At 41.3% G+C, this 20878-nt stretch overlaps 1 protein-coding gene across 1 annotated transcript; it reads right to left on the bottom strand.

The window, feature by feature from the left end:
* Nucleotides 1-955: 955 nt before the first annotated feature.
* TXNDC8 (thioredoxin domain containing 8) lies at nucleotides 956-20618 on the bottom strand (the record flags this gene model as incomplete). Its single annotated transcript, XM_079790826.1, has 5 exons — nucleotides 956-1018; nucleotides 1945-2010; nucleotides 12248-12313; nucleotides 14267-14326; nucleotides 20499-20618. The coding sequence occupies 5 exons, from the start codon at nucleotides 20616-20618 to the stop codon at nucleotides 956-958; spliced, it is 375 nt and encodes a 124-aa protein (XP_079646952.1).
* Nucleotides 20619-20878: the final 260 nt, after the last annotated feature.

Here is a 20878-nt window from a genome sequence, read left to right as displayed (position 1 = left end):
CCAGGTCCCTTCTCTCCTCATTTCTATTCTCGTAGAAAGGCTGGCTCTATCTTTGTCTTTGGGTTCTATCAATCAAGTTTTATTTTAAGGGACCATAACGTACTTGGCACAGAGTAAGTGCCCAATAAATATTTGTTGAATGGTAAATCAGTGTTGCTTCTTGCTTAAGCTAGCATGGGTTGGTTTCCTCTACTCTACATGCCAAAGAATTCTAACAAGGCACATGGATCCTATGCTTTGTCAAAATCTCAGTCACTGATGGCTAGGGAGAGCTGGCTCCCCGACTTAAAACCCCTGGTGTTCATCTGATGGCAGCTCTAGGGTGGGCGCAGTTAATAGGAGAAGCAGCCAACTTCTCTGAGCTCTAATGGTCTGAGCGATCTCAGTTTAAAAAACATATATAGGTAGTAAAATGTCTTTCTGGCTTTTGTTTTTGAGGGATTAAAAAAAACACATTATAGGATCATTTTAGAAAGGCAATGAGGGAGAGAAAAACGACACAATTCTAGGTAATACACTGGAAAAGAATTTTGTACCATGAACAATGGCTTCATTGGGAAGAAACCTCTATATATTTGGAGTGCCCAGGGAATGAGGCATTTATTGGTTTCTAGATCACCATGAAGAATTCCATCTTTGGTGATCTCTGGAATCGTCCTAATGACCTGATACTATGTAGCTGGACAGGGTCTCTGTTGTGAAGGCCATAACAATATTGCCTCAGGAATGTGCTCAGAGTAAGTGGAAAGGACATCTTAGAGAATGGGAATGACCGCAATCTCTGATAGCTCAAGGCTATTAAGCAATTTCTCAGTGAGCTGCAAGCAGAAATTCAACCTGCAACGCATTAGGAGAGAGCACAGTAGAACATTACAATATTTGCTGGAAATGAAAACACAAACACTTGGCTGTGGGCTTTAAAATGCTGCAAGTGTATTTTGTCTTGGAGATCAGGTTACATTAGTTCTTGAATCTTCGTTTCTAATTTGCTAGCATCAGCTCCACAAAATTCAAAAATCTGTTCACAAATACACAAAGGTGAAATGTTTATTGGTTCAAATATTGCAAAGATTTTGAAGCTTTGAGGTGTTCTGTTCCTGCTTGTAAAAAGTATCCTCTACTCATTTTTATCATCTACACAATACTTTAAATAGAAATACGCATTGAACACATTAAACTCATGATGCTTTCGTTGTTGGGCACCTTTTCAAAATGGTGTATGCTAGTGTTTTGCCAGATTTCCAGAATTCTCCATGACATGCCTCTACACTAAGGTCTAAAACACAGAATGTTGTTGGCAGTGAGGAAACCCAGTCACTGAACTGTCTGAGCTTTAATCCATCGGTATTGAGGGCTTGTTAACTCACATAGAGGATTTTCTGAAGTCAAAGGACTCGGACTTCCCATCCACTTATGTTTGCCCGGGTAAAGGTATTGCAATCATTGCTTCTAAGCAGCACATTTTCTTCCCAAATGTTCGGGTCTCTGAATCAGGGCGCATTTCACAGTGGATGGGATGTTTTATTTGCAACGCTTTTCAGTAGCATATAAAGAAGGGTGCATCTGTCCATGCGCATCTTAGATATGATGAAATAGGAAAGCTAAAGACCTTACTATTCATGGTCATTTCAGTACCAATTGTCTGAGGTAGTTGGGGAGAAGGAACAGTGTGGGTAAACTGAGGCTGGGACTGGAGTTTCTAGTGAGGGAGATTTCAGCAGCCAAAAAAAAAAAAAAGTGTTTGGACTTTGGGGTAGGGGATTGGAAAAGGTTAGAACTGACTTCAAAGCTTACTGTGCAGCAGAGAAGAAACTATCCCCACACCTAATGATTCCACTTCCCCAGCACTGAGTCTGGGGGCTGCCTGTGGGCATCCTGGCTCATTCTATTCCTTTAAAGTAAAACCCCTGTCTTGTGGCTCTGTCTGGATCCCATTTCACTTACCGGCTTTCTCTCGACTCCACTTCTATAGCAGCAAATTGCTCTTTTGATTCTCGTGAATAGGTTTACCTAAGTGTGGGTGCAGAATTTCATGATTTATCTGGGTTGTCTGGTTTGCAGCCATCTCCTCTAAAAAAGTTCTCTTAGGCTTGGCCACCGGGGGAGGAGGGTGTCAGGAAGGGTCTGTACGAGTCTCTCTTTGCTAAGAGTCAGGTGGCAGCTGGATGGTGGCTCTAGGAATGAAGAGAGTTCCATAGTCCTCTGAGGCAGAGCAGGTGTCCTGGCAAGAACATAGGCAGGGCTTGGCCACCTGAATGACCGACCTTGTCAGGGAGCGGGAAAAAGATACTGAGCTCAGCTAAGTGACCAGCGTGCTAAGTGCATTGCCAGGAAGCCAGCGGCCCGTGAGGCAAGGTGTTGAGAGAGAGGGGAAAAGGCTTTTTACATTTCTTTTCACTTGGAGGAAAGAGGACATCCTCGGTAGCTCAACTGGGTCTTAAAAGAGCATCACCCTCTGCCTCTCAGCAACGCTGGAGTGGGATGCTGGGTGTGAGCGGTTTCGGGGTTCCCCCACAGTCTCAGTCTGTCTTTCCCCACGGGAGCTGGAGGCAGACATCCTAGGTCTGCAGTCTTCCTCTTGTGGCATCGGCCTTAGAGCCCTGTCCTACCCCACTGCTTCAGGAGTCCTTTGACTCACGTGAGCAGAAGACAGACACTGGCAAGGAAGGGAGGGGAACTTCCCAAGGTGAGTCTGCTCCCCGTGACCACCGCCATGTAATTCTAGGCAGTCCCCCGGGCCCCCAGGAGTCTAGAAGAAGATAATTTTGGTATTTTTGTGGAAATAACTTCAGTGGAGCTGATGGTGCCTGCTTATTTTAGGACCTCCCCTACCGCCGAAGGGCATGATGGAGACAGAGAGAGTTTAGGGCCATTAAAGAAGGGCTTCTTTTCTTAGAGGAGACTGCCCTCCTGCAGGGATGGCACCGGCTGGGGAGGGGGGCAGTAAGAAGTGGGAGGGCACAGCCCTGAAGGGAATTTCCAGGGAGGGGTGTCTTCCATGACCATGGAGTTATGACAGGCCCGTGCTGTGACACCAGGACAGCCACCAAGGGCAGCCAGAAGCCACAAGTGCAACAAGAGCCTTGGTCACTGTGGAATTTGACCCCCTTTTCTTCTAGATACACTGAACCTAGTGCAGGCACCATCACCCGCCCCTGTTACCCGAGCCCAGAAACCAAGGTCACATTTAAAAAATTCATATACACTCAGATAGGATTTTGAACTCATCAGCTTTCGCCTGGACTTCAGCAACGGCTTATTATTTGTTTCTCTGTCTCCAGTCTTGTGCCTCTTAGGTCCCTTCATTCCCCTTGAAACTCATAAAACACAGTTCCGGTGATGCTATCCTTCTTTGTGAAATTCTTCAGTGTTTCTCTATCATCATCAAATCCAAGCTTCTTACCACGGATTCCGTGATTTTATCCTGTCTACATTGAATGCCGCTGCCTACCATAAGCTCTGAACCCTAGCAACACTTTGTAGATGAATTCATTTAACCAATACTTAATCGGTACCAGTACCTACTACAAGCCAGACAAAACAGACACAATTCCCTCAGGGAGCTCATATTCTAGTGATAATTTAGTAATTCTTTACCTTTGTTATATTATCATCAAACAATTCCTGACACATACTCATGCTATTTCATAACTCTTTGTTTCCTCTGTGAGCTCACAGTACCCTGGCATTCCATTGGTAAAAAAAATGATTTTGTTATCTTCCTTCCCCATTAGTCCAAGGATGGGAGCTATACCTTATTTTTTCCTCCATATGTTTAGTATCTAGCCCAGAGCCTTACACCTAGGCTCTCTGTGAATGGTTTTAGGCCTGAAGTGAGTGGAGCAAAGCTGATTTCTGGGCACTAAAGTCCAGGTCTGAGGCTCTGGGTAGTGCTAAGTTTCAGGCACTAGAAGGCACACCCTTCTCACACTGGGCCCTAGTTTATTCTTGCTCTGCCCAGTATGCCAAAGGCAAATGTTGCATTTGTGTCTCTTTGTCTAGCACGGACTTTGCATACAGGAGCTTAATGAATGCAGTTAATGAAGGAGGAACAGCTTACTGAGAAGAGCTTATTTCATAGGTAGCTCTATTTTTTTTTAAAGAGATAATATATACACGGCAACTAGCATATTCTTTCTGCCCAAATGTTTTCTCATTTTAACCTGACTATTTGGCCGTGCCTCTCAAAGGCACCCTCCACTCTGAAGCATTAGGGAGTACGTTTGCTTCTCTCTTCTCCATGCCTGCATTTCCTTTGTGCTGCTGGCACCCTCATGGTGACTGCTAACCACAGTTATAAGCTCAGTTCAAGAGACCACTGGGCCATGGGGTGGTTGTCCATGCACAACAGAAACACCTATGTGCAACAGTCAGTTAAAAATAACTTTTACTTGGTCATGTTCAAATACACATAAAAATAGACGAATGAAGCAAACTTCCCCATTTGCCCATCACCCAGCTGCGACCAGAGGCAGGCTTTTTTTTTTTTCTTTTTTCTAAAAACATCAAATCTTCTACAAAACTTCTATTACTGTTACTAGGAAAATGCAAAGAGGCTGGAGTCAGTGGTCCCTTCCTAAGAGATGGACAAATGAAGGAGTCTGAGTATTGATGCCCTCAGAGAATAATGATAATAAAACTAGAGACCCGATGCACGAAATTCGTGCAGGAGTAGGCCCTTCGCAGCTGCCGGCCGGCTGCCTCGATCCCTCCCTCCCAGCCAAGACGGCTGCAGCCCCAGCTTGGTCCGGAAGGACGTCCGGTCTAATTAGCATATTATGCTTTTATTATGATAGATGCCATGGCCCATTGATATGCAGTGTGGTTGAGTGAACACCGAAGTTATATTTGGACCAATTGTATGAAAATGTGAGTATTTTCCAGCCATCTGTACTGAGTTCAAACCAGTGACAACAACAACAACAAAATCCTCAAAGCAACAGCAACAATAACAATACAAACAAAAAAAGCCCAACCAACTGGCCCACACAAGACATTTTGTGGGGAGAGCTGTAGAAATGTTTGTATGTGCAATACAAGTTTGTAATCTGTACTGACACAACGTTCTTTTTCTTTACGAACGGTTTATTTACTAAGGCAGTCAGTCTTATGAACAAGATGGGAAGGATATGTCTAGCAGGAGAACTTGTAAAAGTCCCTTAACCTTGTATTACAAGGTGGACAGTACTGATTAGTTTGTTCCCACCTTGGCCACTTCTCTGACTCCACCCAGACCCATTCCTTCCCCAGGTGTTTGCACACTTCCCCTTTGACATTCACAACGGCCAGCCAGGCCTTGCAAATGTAAGCAGCTTAGTTAAGATTTTTGGAGTTGAGCAAAAGCAAACCGAGAAGCCAGGACCTCCTTGGAACAGTCTGTTTCAAACAGCTTGAATTTCTATGGATGTGAATTCAAGAACAGAGCATGTAAAAGCGATCTATCATCTTTTTTTTTTCTTTCTATTCCACACTGCACCTTTTCTCAGCTTGTACCAATAGTGAGATTTCAGTTAAATACTAACTTACTTCATTTTGTTGTAGCTAATTTTGAAACTCCGCATATCTATCTATCTATCTATCTATCTATCTATCTATCTATCTATCTATATCTGTATCTATCTATATCTATCTATCTATCTAATCTATCTATCTATATCTGTATCTATCTATATCTATATCTATCTATCTATATCTATCTATCTATCTATCTATATCTGTATCTATCTATATCTATCTATCTAATCTATCTATCTATCTATCTATATCTGTATCTATCTATATCTATCTATCTATCTATCTATCTATCTATATCTATCTATATCTATATCTATCTATCTATCTATCTATCTATCTATCTATCTATATCTGTATCTATCTATATCTATATCTATCTATCTATATCTATCTATCTATCTATATCTGTATCTATCTATATCTATCTATCTATCTAATCTATCTATCTATCTATCTATCTATATCTATCTATATCTATCTATCTATCTATCTATCTATCTATCTATCTATCTATATCTGTATCTATCTATATCTATCTATCTATCTATCTATCTATCTATCTATCTATCTATCTATCTATCTATCTTAGAGTCTTGGTGGCATAAATAATGACCGAAGTGCTTTTCTCCTTCTATGTCAGAGATTGACAAACTTTTTTGTAAAGGGGCTGATAATACCTCCTTTAGGCTTTGCAGGCCATGTGGTCTCTGTCGAAACTATTCAAATCTGCTATGTGGTTCGAAAGTAGCCACAGACAATGTTTAAACAAATGGGCATGGTTGTGTTCCAGTAACATGTTATTTACAAAAACTGGTGGAGGGTGAGATTTGGCCTTCGGGCCGTAGCTGGCCAACCCGTATTCTCTGCCATCAGCGGAAGCTGTTGAGGACACACAGGAAGCCACCTGGGAGCTAGTGACTCAGTACAGTGTGGCTTTCTCTTAAAGGGGAAGGGGGACATGAATCTAATTTGGGAATTCATTTCAAGCCCCACTAGAATAGGAAAAGTAATTTGTTGGACTCTGGCTGGAGGAGATGCCATTCTGCTCACTGCTGGAAGTATGGGGTGGAACGTAAGAATGGTTTGGAGTCATTTCCTTCAATGGCATATATTCTATTCTCATGTTTCCACTGGAAAATCTGCACAGCTCTGAAGTGCTGGGAAAATATGCTTGTTTTTCTCTTTCCTGACATTCCTCCAAGTTGTATATTCCCTTCCTGAGTTCTCCCCAAATTCAAGGCGAGCTTATCAATTAGACCTAGACAAAGGAAGGAGTTCGTGTCTAACTCCTCCCTTTTGGGGGTGTTCTGCTTAAGGGCCAGAGCTGCTCTCCTCCCCCTCCCCCACTGCCCCACTGTTCTTCTGGAAAGCACATCTCAAGGGGGCCTAAGGTCTGTTTTCCACAGATAGGTCTGGAAGGCTAACACCCTCTGGCCTCACTTTTGAGGATCAATAGTTGTGAAAAGCAGCAATATCTTCTTCACTGGGTAGGTAAGTTTCTCTTCTGCTCCCCCAATTCTCCCACAGGTGGCTCACCTCAAGGTCTAGGTTTCAAGGGATAGTAGGAAGTCTGTTGACTTGGGTCCAAGCCATGCCCTTCAACTAATGCAGTTTGGCACTATTGCTACTTATAACAGAGGTGACATTTGATGTTCCACATGGCTCCGGGAAAGAAAAGAGTTAATGCAGCAGATCTGGGGGCTTAATCCTTGCATGTCTCCAAGAGAACAGTGATAGGACTTTCACCCCTCTCCTCCCCACAAGGAAACGTGGCCCTCTGAGTGTTCCTTGTGTCAGTGATTGATGACTTTATTATAAATACCTGGAGCGAAGGACTGGGACATGCTAGCTTGTCAAGTTGCTTTGTGTCAACATCAATATTGATGATGTGTGCCTGGTTTTGTTTTTGGGGTCCCAAGTTTCCACTGTCATGGCTAGTTGTGTAGCAATGGTTGCCTAGCATGATATATCTATGTGGCTAGTCCCCACATAAAGTCCTCAGACCCTGAGATTCCTAAGGGCACCCCTAAAGTAGAGGTGCACATGTCCCTAAAGTTCATTGCTGGAGAGAGTACTCCTGTATGTCCTTGGACAAGAAAGAACATCAGAAGTCTGTGCTGAACCTTTCTAGACTCCATCAATGCATGTCTGTTTCATGCTGCTTTTACTCTGTATTCTTTGCTGTGATAAATCTCAGCTATGAGTACAACCTGCTATGAGTCTTGTAAGTCTTTCTGGAGAATCACCCAATGGAATACTCCCATTTTTCAATAATTTAAAATTCAGAGAAGAATGGGACTGAGACTAGGGTATAAAATTCAAGGGGTGCCAGAAACTCAGGCTTCAAGGGAAGTAATATTTTAACACATGTATAATAATCCTATCTAATAAAAGAGTAATATGCAAATTGACTGTCACTCCAACACACAAAGATGGCTACCCCCATGTGGTCAAAGATGGCTGCCCCCATGTGGACACAAGATGGCCACTACAAGATGGCCAGCAGGGGAGGGCAGTTGGGAGGGATCAGGCCAGCAGGAGAGGGCAGTTGAGAGGGACCAGGCCTGCAGGGGAGGGCAGTTCAGGGTGACCAGGTTGGCAGAGGAGGAAAGTTGGGGGCAACCAAGCCTGCAGGGGAGAGCAGTTGGGGGGGACCAGGCCTGCAGGGGAGGGCAGTTAGGGGCAATCAGGCTGGCAGGGGAGCAGTTAGGCATCAATCAGGCTGGCAGGGGAGTGGTTAGAGGGTGATCAGGCTGGCAGGAAGAAGCAGTTAGGGGCAATCAGGAAGGCAGGCAAGTGAGCAGTTGGGATCCAGCAGTCCTGGATTGTGAGAGGGATGTCCGACTGCCCGTTTAGGCCCAATCCTACTGGGATCGGGCCTAAACGGGCAGTCGGACAACCCTCGAGGGGTCCCAGATTGGAGAGGGTGCATGCTGGGCTGAGGGACAACCCCACCGTGCACGAATTTCGTGCACCGGTCCTCTAGTAAAAACATAATATGCTAATTAGACCAGACATCCTTCCGGACGAAACCAGGGCTGCAAGAGAAGCCTGGGTCCCAGGTGCCAGAGGGAAGCTGGTGCTGGCAACTGGGGGAAGGAAGGCCTACTCTCACATGAATTTCTAGTATTATTAAAATACGAGGCCTCTAGTATTTTAATAATATTAGAAATTAATGCAAAAATCCATGATAAACAAAACATCAAAAATTCAAATAAAGACAGGATTCTCCCCATACACTTGCAATATCCTGCCTCACTTGCCTCAGCCTAATAATCCCTGCCCTGGAGAAAAGAGGTACAAAGTCATTACTGCCTTTCAGTTGCTAAAGCAGAGAGCCGCACCTTTGGCAACGGCACCAAAGGTTGCTAAATGGTGAAGAGTGGTTGCTGCACTTCTCCGACTTTCCCTCCATCTCACTCAGTTCTTGCCTCCTCCAGTCAATTACCCTTTGCCCATGGATCAGCTGCTTATGGGGCTGATATGCAGCCCCTTTTAGGGATCTGCACCCTTTGGGACCTTGAAGGCCATGTGAGAGTTCTTTTTTCCCTTCTCACGCAGAACCCTTCCGTGTTTAAAACAATCCTTAACAACTTGGACGCCATTGGGTCGGTAACTCCGCAATGCTAAGAAGACTTAGCTTATTATAGTTATTCAAAGAGCTGTCAAGATTTCTCATAACAGTTATTTCCAAATTTCTCTTTATTTTTACATTTTCAGGAAGACAGGTGCACAGGGAGACCCTGGGGATCTACTAGCAGCTGTGTTTTGTACCAAGTCCAGTGCTAGGGCACCTTATGTACACTTTCATGACAATCATTCAAAGACACAAGATAGAGTCCTATTTTACAGAACAGAACACTGAACCTCAAGGTGGTTAAGCACAGTCCCAAGGTCACACACTAATAAGAGGCAGACCTGGGGTCCAACCTACAGCTGTCTGACTCCAGAGATGGCAGAAATGAGTATCTGCAGATACTCTTTTTAGAGGGCGGGTCAAGCACAACTTTCTATGAGCTTGACAGTGAGAGCATTTGGGAGGTGATTTTCCAGGGACCACCCTACTCCTCACTTCCTACGGTCTCACCTATGGTCCCTGCCTGACCCTTGAGGACACCGCGTGTGTGACCCCTGCTTCCAACACTGTCCTCCTTTCAGCACACAATGTTGCTGCCTACTGGGAATTCTTTTCACCTCTCTCCCTGCTTCAAGGAGGGCACTTGCTAGAAGTGACTTCCACGACCTCCGACCTCCGCAAGGGCCCTGTGCTTCAGAAGCATAAAGGCAAACGTTTCCTCCCAGTTACGACAAGAGCTCAGTTCTTCTGAATTATTCTTTTGCGAATAGTTCATTTATTAGCATCTACCTCTCCATATCTCATCATTCTTAGGAGAGGACTGAAGTGCATTTTATTCTGTCAAAGAATGAAAGGAGGAACCGACTGCGGACAGTGGCCCATATTCACGCAGTTGGCCAAGACTTGCTAAGTCTTTGTTATTCTACCTTCGCCTACTCCGTGGACATATACCAACTTTGGTCTGGAACTGAAGCCATTAACCAAGGGGATCTATTCATCAGCTTCAGAGGCTCATCGAATACCCTAGTATTACATGCACATTCTGGTTTACGTGCATTTTTGCTGGAGAAAGTTTATAGGCTTTTAAGAGAGTTGATAAACAAAAATTTATGAACTACTTACAATGAAATACAGTATAAAATTCTGGTTACAAAAACCAGCCAAGGTTTTGGATGCCCCACCTGGAAGACACCACAGCAACGGACTTTTTAAAAACTTTTTTTAAAACAGTTACTCTTACTGGAACACTAAGGAGCACACCAGGCAGGAACAAGCCCATCTTATTTATTACCTGCAATAGGCTTTGGCTGTCCTGTGCCCTGAAACTGAGAAACAATGACAGCTATTGTTTATAGGGCATCCCCGCCAGGTATTTGTTCAACCCCTGGATGGAAACTGCCCGCACCAAGAAATGCCCATTGTACACCATGGCCCTAGGTCATTGTTACATAGCTGAATTGGCTTTAGATTTTTAACGTTTTATTTTGTTTATATTCTATATACCCTGAAGGTATTTGAAATGAGCTAGAATCTAGAGCACGACAGAATAACAAAGCCTTGAAAGGATGATGCTATGTATAGAATGCCAGAAAACTGGCTAAGGGAGGCCTTGGTATTTGAGTATCAGAGGTAATGTGGAGGTTCTTGGCAGCAATGGAAAAACAGAAACCCAAGGGATTCCCTAAGCCTTCTGATGGAATGCAAGGGAGCCGGTTATATTTTTAAGGGAGGCAGACATTCTCCAAAGTCTGTGATCTAAGAGGAATTGCCATAAGGCTTTTGGTACAATCTACATTAAAAATAAAAGGGACAGTGGCTCTTTGCCAGTGAATGGAGGCATGGAGCAGAATAGAAAGAATTCAGTCAAGACGTGGTGGATGAATGGGTTTAGGAAGTAGAAAGCATCCTCATTTTTGAGATAAAAGAGGGGAAGACACAAATAATATGAGATGTAGGCAGGGGTGGTTATGAATGCATATATTAAATAGCTTCAATTTTCAAGTAAAAGCTCAAGAGAGGGAGTAGGTAGTCTTATTTTTTTTAAACATTATTTAAATCTACTATACTGATTATGTATAGTAAATACATACAAATAGAAGCTGGGTATAAAATTCTACAGCTAGCATAGCATATCAAGTGCTTTTATTCTTCATATTGCAGACATAATCTTTATAAAGTTTAAGCATGATTTTTTTACTGTACATATATTCTTCATAAAACTTTTTAATTGATACTATTTCATAGAGTAGATATATAATAAATTACTTAGCCATTCTACTAAAAAAAAAGGCATTTAGCTTCCTTCCATATTTGATTAGCAATAATGTTACAATTACTATACACATAGCTGTTTATCTTTCTTTGCAGTATATCTGAAGCAAAATTTCCCAACAATGGAATGATGGTGTGAAAGGCAATTAAATGTTTGTTTCTCTGAACAGTGTTGCATAAGGTATGCACAATCATCAATGCTCTCAGCCATATGTTTCTATTGAAAATTACCAGTGTTATCACACACCAAGTATTTCAGACATTTCATTCCATTAATATCTTCATGAGATAATGTACTGAGTGCTTAAAGAATGTCAGGATGGGTCTAAAAACTTTACTCATGTTAATTCATTTAATTCTCATAACCACTCCGTGAGGGGAAAAACTTATGCTGATTCATTTTTATTTTTTACAGCCAGGGAACCTAAGATACAAAGGGGTTGTTAAGTAAACTGCTAGGAAGTGGTAGCTCTGGTGTTTGGACCATAGAAATCTGAATCCAGAACCTACCTCGCCCACCAATGGACTTTATAGCCTTGTGATTGTTTTTGCTTAACATTTCCCCAACTGTTGTTAAAAACTTGTATACATTTGCATGACAATTTCATCATGTCCTTTTTCTGTGAGATTCCTTTTGAAGGGTTCTGCCTCAGACAGAGATAATAGTGGGGTATTTCTTACGAATTTGGACACCTCAGAGGGTCTGAATAGGGAGATCTATTATAATTCATGCATTTTTTTTTTTAACTCATGGCCAATATGTAAAGTTCAGAAACGAAGAATTACATTGCTAGGTATTAAAAACAAATGCAGTTGTTTCATCCTTTTTAGACTCTGATAGTTCTATAATCTCTTTCAACTTTGTCCGTTATCATGGAAACATACCTTTTTGGTTTGCTTGAACAACTGAAATGTGGGTATTACTCTGACGTTACAAGTGTGGGCCAACTCCTGGGAAAGAAAAGAAAGGGCATGGAGTCACAACTTTGGTATCCTCTGTCTTTACCAAGCATGGAGCTTGGCGATTTCTCAGGAGATCGGTCTGAAAGCTCAGGGACAGCTGACATTTATAGATTCTCCTGCCAACAACTTTTCTAACATATAAAGCTTCCAGGAACGTTACACTAGGAAATGACTGTGCCCAGCATTCCTGAGCTTTCTCACCCGGAGCTCTAGAAGAGAGGTGAGAGATGGAAGCCAAGACAGAATGGATTGAATGACTAAATGCGCTCTGTTTTGAGAGTTTACAAAAGATTGCAGAGAGCCCCAGTGGAACCCAGGGTAGAGGGAGAATATTGCAAACACAAAAACTAAAAGGAAGAAAGGAAGAGTAAAGGTATCTGTAACTCACACTTGAGACATGTGGTGATGTGATGGTCTACCATTTTAAGTATGATTTACATGTTTCTTTTACTTTTTTTAAACCTTCACTGACCATCTGTGTAAAAATTCTGGAGCAAAACCCCAAGACAAACGTAAAAATTTCAGTTGTGTTAAACTGTTATAATCTGCTTTCAATGCCAGTTTTTATTTATCTTGTTTAGAGTTGAAAGAAAATTGCCCACCCACAGAATCAACAGAATTGGGTTTTTCTCCATAAAATTCTTAGCACTTTATGGCACTAAATCTCTCTCCTGCCACCTACAACACACACACACACACACACACACACACACACACACACACACATTAAATTATAATTTCCATGACAACAACTAATAAATAAATTGCTATCAGGAAAGAAAACTGTGCATTTTGGTTAACCTTAAAAGACAGAGCTACAATAATAAAAAAAAAGGCAAGCAATAATGCGTTAGTGAGGTTGTGGAGAAATCAGAATGCTCAGATGTTGCTGGTGGGGCTGTAAAATGGTTTGTCAATTCCCTATGAAGCTCAACATAGAGTAACCATACGACCCAGCAATTCCACTCCTAGATATATACCCACGAGAACAGAATACATATTAAAGGGCACAATGGGTGAATAACAGATTTTTAGTTATTCTGAAGCTCAAATTCAACCTAAGGTATGCATAGGTCACTAGTTAATGTTACCTTTCCTCATTATAAATGAACAAATGTTGGGAAGAATAATTCTGTAGGCACACTGTGTGCATTATTAATAAGGCACATTTTGATTGAAGACCCATGGCTCATTATTTTGGAGGGGGGTGGACTGAGAAAGGAAGGCTCTAGGGACATAAGGGAAGGATTTCCTGGAATTTCTTGTGATGTTTAGAAAACTCCCCACAAAAAAAGATACAGCAAGAGAAAAGTAAAATATATTAACGTGTGTGTAATGCTGCCCAGCTGGTGTGGCTCAGTCACTGAGTGTGGACCTATGAACCAGGCAGTCAGGGCACATGCCAGGTTGAGGGCTCAATCCCCAGTAGGGGGTGTGCAGGAGGCAGCCAATCAATGATTCTCTCTCATTGATGTGTCTATTTCTCTCTCCCTTTCCTCTTAAATGAAATCAATATAAAGATATTTAAAAAAATTAAATGTGTGTAATGCATTGAGTTAGAAATTGATTAATAATAATCCATTACAGGGGCGAAATCACTTTTCGCCTTGAGCCCAACTCCAGCCATCTGCTGTTGCCTGCCTCTAGCCACTCCGCTGAGCAGGTTTCCAGCAGAGTCCAGAGAACACTGGGACTCATTAGTGACGTCTGCTACAGTATGAGCTGGGGGAGGGCGGCAGGAGAGCCACATATTCGCTGGCTTTTTGTCTGTTTGTTTTTTAAGCTATACAAAACATACAAGAGCATTACGAGGGAGTTTTCAATAGTTTATCAGGAAGAATTGTGAAATTCTACTTGACTTTAAATTGGCTATAATCACTGAACCAGTGCTCTCAAGGACATTACATTTGGACTTTACGTGGAAGGATTTCAGACTCTTACCCGAGAATCGTCCACATCCACATTAGCAAACACGACATTTTGGTAATGGAGAGACATTGCCTTGGAAAATAAAAGAATAAAAATTTCCTGTTAGCTTAGTGTTAATATTGAACTACACATTAGAGGTATTTTTTTTTGGCAAAACCAAGAAATGAACAAAAAGGGTGTTCAAGACAGCTAAGCATCATTCTGGCCTTTCACTGCTGCCTAGAATTTGAAGCACCAAAGTCAAATGTCAGATGATGCCAAGGTCAAGCGAAGGTCCATGGTAGAACCAGAGTCTAAAGAACCAAACTGAAGACCAGAGTTTCAAAGTTAGAAAAGGACACAAAGCAAATAAATAATGAAATGTATGTGGCAGACCCAGATACCCTGTGGGATGGAGGGAGAGATGGTAGCTTTTTCCTGAAGGGGGCGGGGGTGGTGGGGAGGGAGAGAATCTGTCTTCTGTGGTCTGAAAAATACAGAGCTCTGAACCAAATACTCAAACTCTGCCTTTACTTTCTCTTCTTGCCAGGCTTTTTTTTGTTTTTAAATGTATTTTTATTGATTTCGGAGAGGAAGGGAGAGATAGAAACATCAATGATGAGAGAGAATCATTGATTGGCTGTCTCCTGCATGCCCCCTACTGGAGATCGAGCCTGCCACTGGGGCATGTGCCCCAACTGGGAATTGAACCATGACCTCCTGGCTTATAGGCCGATGCTCAACCACTAAGCCACACCAGCCGGGCCTGGAAGGTGGGAGGCAGGAAGAAACAATGATCATCTGCTTCTGTTGTGTTCTGGAAGCATTTTTGGCAGTGGCGGTGACAACGGCGTTAGTGATGGGTCTGGGGGATAGTGGACACATCAGCAGCAGCGACAGCCTGTAAGTGTCAATCCGGTGTGGTCTTTTCCAGATGGCTGTGTTCATGCACTTAAGGACACCTAATTGCACATTGATTTGTTTGCTTTAATGTCATATTTCAAGCATATTTAGTGACTTATTTCAGATGGGACCTGTCTCTGATGGTGGTGTAAGGTATGCTGAGCTTGGCCAAGTGGAGTCAGTCAGAGACGGGGCTGCTGCTGAGGGTTGTGCTCATGGGGAAGAAGGAAGAAGCATGGCGCCGGGTGAGTATTGGATTTGTGCACAGTTCTGTTGAAGGGTTCTTTCCAATTTTTTATCCATGGATGGTGACCAAAGTAGGAGTTCCTTCTTCAGAGGCTCATTAAGATGGTGAAATTGGGGGAAAACATTTAGATAATAAACATAAAGGCCTTTGGAGCTTTAGAGTATATTTCAGGTTAAAAAAAACAAAGATGTTGACTTAGATTGGCAGCATCTCCATACCTGGCAGGAAAATGGTGTCACCCAAGAACTCCAGGGCAATTGACTTGCACTTGTCAAGTTTGGTGATTTATGGATGTTCCCTCATAGGAGTCATGGGAATGGGTTTGACCTATGTGGTCACCTAATTCCCAGGATCAGTTCTATTTATGAAGTTTTCAGAGCCTCCCAAATCTGTCAGGAAATGTACAAGGATGTGGCAGTTATTATTTTTGAATCAAGTAGCAGCCAGAAGACATGGTACAGATATGGTCCCTTGCTAGGCTGGAGTTCCTTTATGGGCATTGCCTTCTTTCCTATCCCCACTCCATCCACCTAGGACCACTCCCGCCCTGCCTCCAACAACAACTCTTCCTTCTGCTCTGTTCTTCCTCATATACAATCTGTTAGTTTTTGGTCTTAATTCTAAAATGTCTCCTGACTTTGATCTTTCCTATTTTTCTCCAGAAACAACCAAATCTCCAAAATTTAGATTGTTGTTCACCTTGGGTTACCTGACTTCAGTCTTTCCTACTCATTCTTAAATAACACTGCCAAAAGTATTTTCTAAAACCCACATTTGATCATGGAAAACACTCCTTAAAATTCTTAGGACAGAACAGCAACTTGAGTTATTACACAAGGTCCTTTTTGATCTGGCCTCAGCTTCCTTTTTGAAACTCATTTGATGCCACTTCCACTGTGCACATTGTGAGTTTGCCTCGCAGACTACTTGCCTTCCCCATGAACACACCAAGCAATTTCTCAACAAATTTGTAACATTTCCTTTCCAGAAATGCTCTGAATTGTATGCCTGATGATTCACTCAGCCCAGGGTTAGCAAACTATGCTCTGTAAACCAAAGCCAGCTCTCCATCTGGTCTTGTAAGTACAACTTTATTGGAACACAGCTTATCCATTCGTTTGTATATTGCCATTGGCTGCTTTTATGCTACAACAGCAAAGCTGAGTAGTTATCACAGTGACCATATGGCCTGCAAACCTGAAAATATTGATTTTCTAGAGTTTTACAGAAAGAATTTGCAATCCCTGCTCTTAGTCATCAAATGGGACTGTGGAATTTACTGAAGATTTAAAGTTTTAAATCACTTTTTTAAAAGCACATTTTCTTATAATTCACCTTATTCTTGTTTCAATGCATCCTTTAGCAAAAATGCTATGGGTTGTAGACTTGTAGTTTTGGTGTGTCTAAAATGTCTTGAATCCTTCCTCCTCCTTGAGTAATGGTTTAGCTAGCTAACTTCCATTCCATCTTCCTTCAGAGCCTATAAAGGTAAAAGGTAAAGATGTCTTGGACTCTCTTGCAGCTAGCATTCTGGGAGCAAATTGGTTTTACCAATGAGATGTATGCAGGTGAGACTTGGAAGGCAGATGTGAGACAGAAGGCACTTTCTGTTTGTTCTTGAATGTTCCTGCTAAAAAGCAAGACTATGGGTATGGGAAGGTAGTTGTGATGAAGGCAGCAGCGGTTGGCTGACTCAGGGATCCCGTGTCACATATCAGTTTCCTGGATGTCCAGAGGCAGCTGTGGCAGCAGTAGCTTCCTGATTCTGGTTCTGGCTCCCTGATTGCTGCTCTGCGGATGTTTTTTTTTTTTTTTTTTTTTCTTCCATTAGTGGCTCCCATTTCCCCTCACTTCTGATAATGGCAAAGTTAGGATCCCTGTAGGTGGGTCTGTGGTATTGTGAAAGAGTTGCTCATGGAGCGGCAGTGCAGAGACCATTCATCCAGTCTTTCAGCTATTTTACATACCAGTAAGCATGGAATTCCTTGTATTTAAATCCCTTTCTGTCTCATTTGTTTTCTGTTTCCTCTTTTGACCTCTGACTGATAAAATGAACTAGAGGAAATAAAGCCTTTTCTCCAGCACCCTTATGGGCTATGAGTTTAAAAAAAATTATACCCATACATGAATATGTTCTCTTGCAAAAGTTCAAACAGTACAAGAAAAACAAAGCAAAGCATGAACTTCTCCCAAATATATGTGGGCGTGTGAGTGTGTGTGTACATGTATAGTTACACATGCATATATGTGTGTTTGTTTTACATAAATGGGACCATACCATATAAGTCTTCCTATATTATACTCTTTTTATTTACTACTATGCTGTCTTCTATACGTATGAGCCTACTTGATTCTTTTCAACATCTGAACAGTATTTCACAGTGTGGATGAACCAAAATGTATTTAAAAACTACGTTTGCATTAGTTGGATCTCAAGAGAAAACAGATGACACATTCAAATTAGGATACTTCAGGGTGTTTATCTCCACAGGGCTAAAATAACTAACAATAAAGTTAAGAATGAGTGTAGGAGTGGCTGCGGGAACCTGGTTATAGCAGCAAAGCTGTTACTACTCTTAAGTCCCTAAGGTATGAAGGGAGAGGTTACCAAGCCTTAGATTTCATTGCACTTTATGAAAATGTCTCTGGTTGACTGTTGGAATTTGATCAGCCTTTATTCTGTAGCATGTGAGTATAAGTAGACTCTTAAAGCTGAACTGTGGGGATTCTCCAAAAATTTGAGTCATAATAGAGGGGTATGTCACATATTAAAATGTTCCATATCTGTATATTCCATGAATTTTAGGCATAGAATGGATGTTCGTATGTCATGTAGCTAATTTCTATATTTGGATCTAAGTTTATTTTAAATTAAATGTCAAAGGTTGTGGCTGTGGATAGAATTAATTCAAGTGAATTCAAGAGTTTAAGTCAGAAAAGTAGAAATATTAGAAACCTCCTTGGAAATAAACCAGAGTATTTTCACTTGTGTAGCATAATCAAAACTTTATATTTGAAGGAATAGATTTCACCAACTTGACCGTAAATGTAAAACTTCTCCACTTAAGGAGAAGTGCAGAATTCTATACTGAAAATAAATAAGTAAAATGGTAAAAACTTTTAAATGAAGCAATAGGAAAATTAAATAGCTAAAACATTGTATAAACATTAAATTATAATCTAAAGACTACAAAAACCTGAACCAGTGTGTATGTGGAAAAAGATCTGAATATATATAAAAGGCTAATATGCTAAGTGTCCGTCCAATCGGTTGCTATGACATGCACCAACTACCAGGGGGCAGATGCTTAACGCAGGAGCTGCTATGACATGCACTGGCCATTTACAGAGAAACGGCACTGTGGATCTGGCACCCACAAAGCAACACTCAGTTTCCCCCAAGTGGGACATGGGCCCCACCACCACCCCAGAACGACACCCCACCAAATCACAGCCAACACTGCCAAGACCCCATGGCACAAAATGTGGCCCACAGCTCAGCCCAGCCTGGAAACAGTGGCTGCGGGTGCCGGGTAATGACATCACGTAGCAACACCTGCTTCCTCTCCCTAGTGACTAGCCTCCTTGCAGTTTCTTCAGCCCAGGAACATGACTTGCTTTATAGCCAGGTGGAAACATTTTACACTTTAACCAAATGTCTGTGAAGCATTTTCCCATGCCTCATCTTATTTGATCTTCACAGAAGTCCTGGAGTAGGTAGATAGGAGACTCAGTGGAATCCTATTTTCTTTTCATTAGCTGGAAAATGGAGATTTACAAAGCTTAGAAACTTGACCCGACTGAAAAGAAGAAATGGTGGACCTTGAAAATGACTTCAGGTTTTCTCACTGCACAGAATATAGTCAAAGACTGCTGCAGTTAAATATTTTACCCTTTGTTCTCCCTGTGTGATCTACAATAATAAACTGCTTCGTGTTGATATTTACTGCTGTGTGGCTGACAATTACCTGAAAGAGAAGTTGGGGTGCTTCACTGGGCTGGAAAAAGTTTAGCTAAATCAGAAATCAGGTCTAATTAAGCAAGTTTATTTTCTATATATAGAAGGCTAAGTTGACTCGTGCATGCATGATACATATAAAACTCTCGCTGGCGCCAATTGCATATGTGTGTTTCCATCTGTCATTGTCAATCGTGAATTTGGTTGACACTTCTATTATAGAGAAAGGGCGAATAGCAATATTAGCACATTGCAGACCAGTAGTTTTATTGCTAGCTTTACCCAGTGGCCAGATAAGTTTCTATTGAATGAGTACACAAAATGTTTTACATAAATGTTAAAGGCATGCTTTAAAATTAAATACCCATTATATTTTGAAGTTATTTATTACATGTTCTTACAAGATACTATCTTTTTAAAGTATGATACTTCGTAAAACACTGTGTAATATGAAAACATGAGAATTCTAATGATCTGTCTGCAATGTGTTAAAATATTTCTTCTAATTTCCTTTCTATGTGCACAAATTTGTGCACCGAGCCTTTAGTATATATATGAAATTATAGTACAAATCCCAGAAGATTAAGACTATTTGTCCATGGATAATTCTCCAAGGAACATCATATGTGAAAAATATTCTACTTAGTAAAATATAATCATATATATATATATATATATATATATATATATATATGATCATATATATATGATTATATTTTACTAAGTAGAATATTTTACAAAAATATTTTATAAGGTAGATCAAAGATACAAAAGAAATATGATGTAAGGGATATATGTTTTGATAATAGGGTTGAAGGATTGGGGGTAGTTTATTCTTACATGTTATAATTTTAAAAAGTATTATGTATATCTGGAATCTAATCCAATACTGAGAAGTCCTAAACTCAGGAACTTTGGTAAAATGTCATTATTATGAATAATCCATTCACTTGTACAATTGTCTCCTTGTGCACATATGATGTTCCTTGGAGAATTATCCATAGAAAAATAGTCTTAATCTTCTGGGGTGTGTACTATAATTTCCTAATGGCTCATAAGTGCCAAACTTGATTTTCTGGGAACAATATTTGGGGACTTTGAATTCGTGCACATTAAATTCCTTCTAAAACTGTGAAATAGAGACTGATGATACTTACATGAATAAGAGGACAAATCTTTTTGCAAGGACCACACCATTTTGCTGAAAATTCAACCACCACAAGTTTGCAGCCGGCAGATTTCAAAAGTGTTTTGAATTCATCCTGAGACCAGAACATAAATGAGGAAATGTGCACAATCACTGAGACTCAAGAAGTTTTACAAAGTATAAAATGACAGGTAAGTTCTTAAAAACCTTAACCAGGTTCCCCACATCATTGTTCTCTAGGTGGCCCAACTTTCTTAAATGTCCCAGAGGAGATATATATATATATAAAGTATATATAGTGATGGACTCCTCCCCCCCAAATTAGGATTGTTGGTAATGGTTGTTTACCTCTGGGGAGAAATTGAGATTGGCCAGTGAGAGATGAGGGGT

Source organism: Cnephaeus nilssonii (genome assembly GCF_951640355.1).
Source record: "Cnephaeus nilssonii genome assembly, chromosome: 14".
Lineage (NCBI taxonomy): Eukaryota > Metazoa > Chordata > Mammalia > Chiroptera > Vespertilionidae > Cnephaeus > Cnephaeus nilssonii.
The sequence above is the reverse complement of the archived record's forward strand: the minus strand, read 5'-3'. Positions and strand labels throughout refer to the sequence as shown.